The 5,275-nt window shown below is 65.6% G+C and overlaps 2 protein-coding genes across 2 annotated transcripts in view; both read right to left on the bottom strand.

Moving 5' to 3' along the window:
• Positions 1–308: 308 nt before the first annotated feature.
• Positions 309–2,732, bottom strand: EBI3 (Epstein-Barr virus induced 3). The gene is made up of 7 exons (XM_010562321.1): positions 2,699–2,732; positions 2,523–2,645; positions 1,567–1,791; positions 1,345–1,462; positions 1,055–1,227; positions 600–763; positions 309–461 (listed from the first exon to the last, which is right to left on the bottom strand). Exons 1-7 carry the CDS (start codon positions 2,730–2,732, stop codon positions 309–311), a joined length of 990 nt encoding a protein of 329 aa, XP_010560623.1.
• Positions 2,733–3,931: 1,199 nt separating this feature from the next.
• Positions 3,932–5,275, bottom strand: part of ANKRD24 (ankyrin repeat domain 24) — an 8,595-nt gene continuing 7,251 nt past the window's right edge. The window contains exons 16-19 of the mRNA XM_010562322.1: positions 4,995–5,267; positions 4,329–4,470; positions 4,173–4,238; positions 3,932–3,994 (exon numbers count right to left, since the gene is read on the bottom strand). Coding sequence (XP_010560624.1) covers positions 3,981–3,994; positions 4,173–4,238; positions 4,329–4,470; positions 4,995–5,267 — 495 coding nt within the window. The 3' untranslated portion in view covers positions 3,932–3,980. The remainder of the gene's footprint in view (positions 3,995–4,172; positions 4,239–4,328; positions 4,471–4,994; positions 5,268–5,275) is intronic.

Consider the following 5,275-nt stretch of genomic DNA (forward strand, 5'->3'; position numbering starts at 1 on the left):
CCCAGTCTTGGCCATATGGACCAGTTGAGGTGATTGGGGCCGGTGTCCTCGCCTCTGCCCATGGCCAGGGCGGGGCTGGCCCTGTCCGGCCTCACAGACAGCAAAGGGACCTTCCCCAGGGGCAGCTCGGCTGCTTCCTGGAGAACGTTACAAAAGCAGGATGGAGATCAGAGCCTCAGGCTGTTTTATTGCCTGTTTCTGGCGGGTCCCTCCAGTACCGGTGGCTCCACGCTGCTGGGGGCACGGGGACAGTGGGCACAAGGGAGAGGAGCGGGATGGGGAAGGGGATGCTGGCCCTGTTCTGCCTGTCATGGCTCCATCCAGGGCATCCCTGAGGCCGGCAGGCTCCAGGCGCTGAACTCCCCAGAGTCCGTGAAGTCCTTGGCGGCCACCTGGATGCGGTGGAGGGTCCCGGGTCGCACTCCCGTCAGGGTGTAAGATGTCTGTTCATATGGCCCGATCTAAGGGTAGAGCGAGGTTAGGGACACCCATGGGCCGGGGGGCCAGGACACAGCCTTGCTTGAGGATGCATCCTTCAGCTCTGCCTCAGTTTACCCCCTGTGGGAGGGTGGGGGATGCAGCGGGGGGGTGGGCAGTACCGTTTTGGTGACAGAGCTCTCCCCCCGGGCATAGCGGATGCAATACTTCAGCGGGAAGTACTCCGGGAAGGGCCAAGACCCTGGTGGGCTCCACTCCAGCAGCAGCTTCTTGGTCTCCCCAGGGATGGGTGAGACCCGCAGGTCTTCGGGGGGGTCTGGCTTTACTAACGAAGCAGAGAGACAACGAAGGTGTGAGATGCCAGCTGGGGACAGTGATGACGTGTCCCCCAGCCCCATTGACTGAGCTGCGCAATCCCGGCTGCAGAGATGGCCTGAGACCCGGCAAATCATTGCACTGACGTTTCCGCATCCCAAGTAGGGGAGGAAACCGGAGGGGAAAGGCCCAAAGGAAGCCCCAGGGCTGGATTAGACCCAGGCGCGGAACGCTGCTTGGGAGGTAGGGGGTTGAGTGCGAGGGGTCTGCGGGGACCCAGGCCCGTCCCAGCAGCACTCACTGACGTTCTCCAGGAGGAAAGGCAGGAGTCTGGAGGCAGTGCCCAGGGGGTTCACGGCCGTTACGTTCACCACATAGGGGGTGAGGGAGAACATCTGCACGTCCCCGAAGGAGCAGCTCCGTGGCCCCGTACGGACGCACTCGCCCGTCTCTGTGGCCCCCCACACGCCGTGCCTGGGGGGGGACGGAGAGGGGAGCTGGGCGAGGGGCAGGCTGCCCTGCCTGCAGCCCCACCTGCGACGCAGGCACGGGAGGGGGGGCTCAGCTGGAGCTCGGGGCCCCCCCGCTGACCTGTACGTGGCCACGAAGTCAGTGTCCAGCAGCGGCTCGGGGGTCAGGACCCAGGAGCAGTTCACTGCCTGCGGATAGCTGATGGCCCAGCACTCGACAGCAGGCAGTGCAGGGGGATCTGGGGCGGGGGACAGTCATCACCCCGCTGCCAGCCTCCCCAGGGGACCCCCAGCCAGCAGCGGGGGTCACGGGGGGGGGACGGGGACGGCCAGGGTCACTCACAGCCCAGCCGCAGGCAGATGGTGGCCCAGGTCTCGCCGGTGCCAGGGTGGTGGCAGCTGTAGCGGCCCTCGTGCACCAGGCTGGCGTTGGGGAGGGCCAGCCCCGGTGCAGGATACGTTCCCAGGACAGTCCCCCCCCGGCGCCACTCAGCCGGCCCCTCCGCTGCGGCCGGGCACCGTAGCAGCACCTCGGTGCCCAGGGTGCCGTGCTGCAGGGTGCAGTGGCCTGGGGGACATGGCAGTGGGCATGGGGTGCATCCCCTGGGGCAACCCCCCCATGTCCCCCCTCTGGTCCCTGGCAGGGGAGTCAAGGGGACACGCCGCAGCAGGGAGGGGTAGGGGGTGACGCTGGGGCAGGAAGGGTCTGTGCCTCCCTGGGCCCCCCAACTCTGTTCCAGCAGCCCAGTGCCCCTCCCTCCTCAATACTCCCAGCTCTCGTGCCTCTGTCCTTGGTCCCCTCATGTCCCCAGTGTCCCTATTCCTCCATCACCAGTCCCCCCATATTCCCAATCCCTCCAATGTCCCTATACCTCTATCCTTAGATGCCCTGTAAGTCTGTCTTCGGTCCTCTCAGTGTCCCCAGTACCCCCGATGCCCCTATACCTCCATCCCTGCTCCCTCCATCTCCATCCCCAGTGCTCCCAGTCTGCCCAGTCCTGCTGTCTCTAGTAGCCCCAGATCCCCCCATACCTCCATTCCAGACCCCTGGTCCCTCTATCGCTGGTCCTGCATGCCCCCATACCTCTGCCCCCAGCCCAACTGTCCCCAGCCCGCCACCCCACTCCTCCCAACCTCCATCCCAGCCCCCCAATCCCTCCCCAGTCCCCCATACCTCTGTCCCCAGCCTCCCTGTTCCCCAAGGTCCCCCCATACCTCCATCCCAGCTGCCCCAGTCCCTCCATCCCCAGTCCCGCATGCCCCCATACCTCTGTCCCCATTGTCCCCGTCCCCCCATACCTCCGTCCCCAGTGCTGCCCGCTGTGCCGTTGTAGGGAATGGTGCAGGTAGGTGCCACAAAAGCCACCACCCAAAGCCACTTCATGTCAGGGAGACTCAGCGGAGCTGCCCGGTTCCAGGGACCTGTGGGGACAGGCAGGATGGTCAAACCCCACGGCAGGGGACAGCAGGGACACCAAGGCCACAGGTCCCCAGGTGGTCCAGGGACATGGCCCTAAAGCCAAGGGTTCAAACCCGTCTCCGCTCCACCCCACAGTGCCGTGCCTCAGTTTCCCCTCTGGCCTTGCCGCACGCCCTGGGGACAGGGGATGGTTTCTCGCCGCAGTGGCCAGATCCTGCTGCCAGGAAGGAGGAGGGGGCGGAGGCGGGAGCGAAAGTACCCTGTGTGACCGGGGTTTCCCACGGGGACCTGCAGCCGCCCCTGCGGTCCCGTGCCCGGAATCGGGGTTTCGAGTCACTCTGGGCCTTGGCCAGGGAAGGGGCCAGCACACTTGGATGGCCCCCACCTCCCAGGGGATCTGGGGAGGGACTGTCCCTCACAGAGACACCCCCCTCCCCAAAACCCAGCCTGGGGGCTGAGCTGAGTTCCCCGCTGTGACCAAGCCCAGCACCACAGGGACTGATCCTGCCTTTGTCATCGCCCACCCTGGCTGCGGGCTGGCTCAGCTTGGCTTTCCCCATACCATGGGCAAGGTGCTGTGGGGCCAGCCCTAGCCCCCAACACCCCCCCTAAGCTCCCAGCCCCATGGGGAGCCCTGTCCCCTGTCACGTTCACCGCAGCAGAGCCAGACATCTGGGACCAGAGGTTCTGCCACCACCGGTGCGGGAAGCCGCAGCCCCGGTCGGCCTCAGCCCACTTCCTCACGCAGGAAACACCATTCCCAGTGGGGACCCGCCGCCCAGCGTGGCTCCGCAGGGATTCCCACGCACGGGGCCTCTGCCTGCCCTGGACCCGCAGGAACGCGGTTTTGGATCTGGCCAAGAGAGTTTCAACCCTTCCCATGCCACCACCCCGCTTCCTTCATGGTCACCCGCTCCCATCTGGGGACATCGGTGCTGGAGGAGACAATGGCACTGATCCCCTACCATCCCCAGCTCTGCCAACCTACCCCCCAGCACCTGTGTCCCTGTGCCCACCCTTGTCATCCCAGAAACGAACTGTCCCGTTGATGTGAGTATAAATACTTTATTGCTGCTGTGCTGGGGTGCATGGGGCAGCAGGGGGGCTGGCACAGGCCCCCCAGGGCTGGGTGGGTGTGGGGGTGTGTGTGGCAGTGACAGGGTGCTGCCTGGAGAAGCAAAGGGGCACAGAAGGTGCTATCACGGGCCTGGCCCCCCAGCCGTGTCACTGGCTGCGCCACTGAACCCTGCGGCACTGCCACGGTGGCAGGGGCTCATCTGCGCTGCTCCTGCAGCCGCTGCATCTTCAGGATCTGGCACAGGAGTCTCTGCACGTCCTCATCCATGTGGCCCTGGGGTGAAGGGGACATTGGTGGGGACGTCAGAGGCGACATCAGGGAGTCTCTGTGCGTGGCCCATGCACCCACGGGTTGGCACCCTTGCTGCCTCCCACGTGCATACGGGCACTGACGTGTGGCTGGCTAGTGCCCCGGTGTCCCCAGTTCGCCCACGGCCACATCCCCATCTCACCTGCACCGCATAGAGCAGGTGGCTCCGGTACAGCGTCACCACCTTGCTGTGCTGCATTTCTGTCTCCTGCAAGAGAGCGAGTGGGTTTGAGCACAGGGCCGGGGGCTTGTGGAAGCCCAGAACCCACCAGGTGATGGCCACAAGACCCCCCGCTACCCACCGCCAGCTTCTCCTCCAGCGCACGGATCCTGGCCTGGAGCGCAGCAGTGTTGGGGGGTGACTGTGATGGTCCCCGGGACTCGGGGAGGGCGTTCAGGGCTTCCTTCAGCCTGAAGACCTCCTTAGAGAGCTCAGTGATCTGCACAGCGCACAGAGGTTATAGAGAGGGAGGGACCCCTCAGCCCCAACTCCCCTGGGGTCCACGCATGGCTGTGCCCACTGCCACCCACCCCTGGGGTGGCCCCTGCGCCCAGGCAGGGGCAGAGCTGGGGCTTTCCCACCCCACCCCTTCTGTCCCTGGTTTCAGTCTCAGCTTGGGGAGGAAAAAAGGGGAACAGCCGGGAGAGCGGCAAGTCCGCACGTGGGGCTGCGCATGTGTCCTTGTTCGCTCTTATGTGTGTAAGGGTGCACGTATGTGCAGGCGCGTGCAAGTGTGTGCCAGCATGCGCACTCGTGCGTGCACATGCATGTCCACGTATGCACGGATATGCATGTGTGCATGTACATGTCTGCACACATCTGTGTGCACACACGTGTGCACATTTGTGAGCGCATCTCCCCTGCGAGCCGGCCAGCTCAGCTTACCCGAGCAGCACCCGGGCCACCCGTTTCCCCTCCCAGGAGCTCCTCACTAAATCCCGACACCTCTTCCCTGTCCCCTACCTTCCTGTCCCTGTCCCTGACCAGCCGTGCCGAGTCCTCAGCGTGGCCGTGGAGCTCCTGCATCCGCCGCGCTTCATCCTGCGCCTCTGCCAGCTGCTTCTGCGCGGCGGCCAGGCGCTCCTCTGCCGCCTGCCGCTCGCTCTTCATGAAGAGGGCCTGCCGCTGCACCCGAAACACCTCCTCGCACGTCTTCTCGTGCCGCCGCGAGAGCTCGTCCAGCCGCTGGGCCAGCGCCGCCGCCTCGGCCCGCAGTCCCGCCTGCGCCGCCTCGTGCTCTCCCC

Source organism: Haliaeetus leucocephalus, unplaced genomic scaffold (assembly GCF_000737465.1).
Source record: "Haliaeetus leucocephalus isolate CR32 unplaced genomic scaffold, Haliaeetus_leucocephalus-4.0 Scaffold157, whole genome shotgun sequence".
Lineage (NCBI taxonomy): Eukaryota > Metazoa > Chordata > Aves > Accipitriformes > Accipitridae > Haliaeetus > Haliaeetus leucocephalus.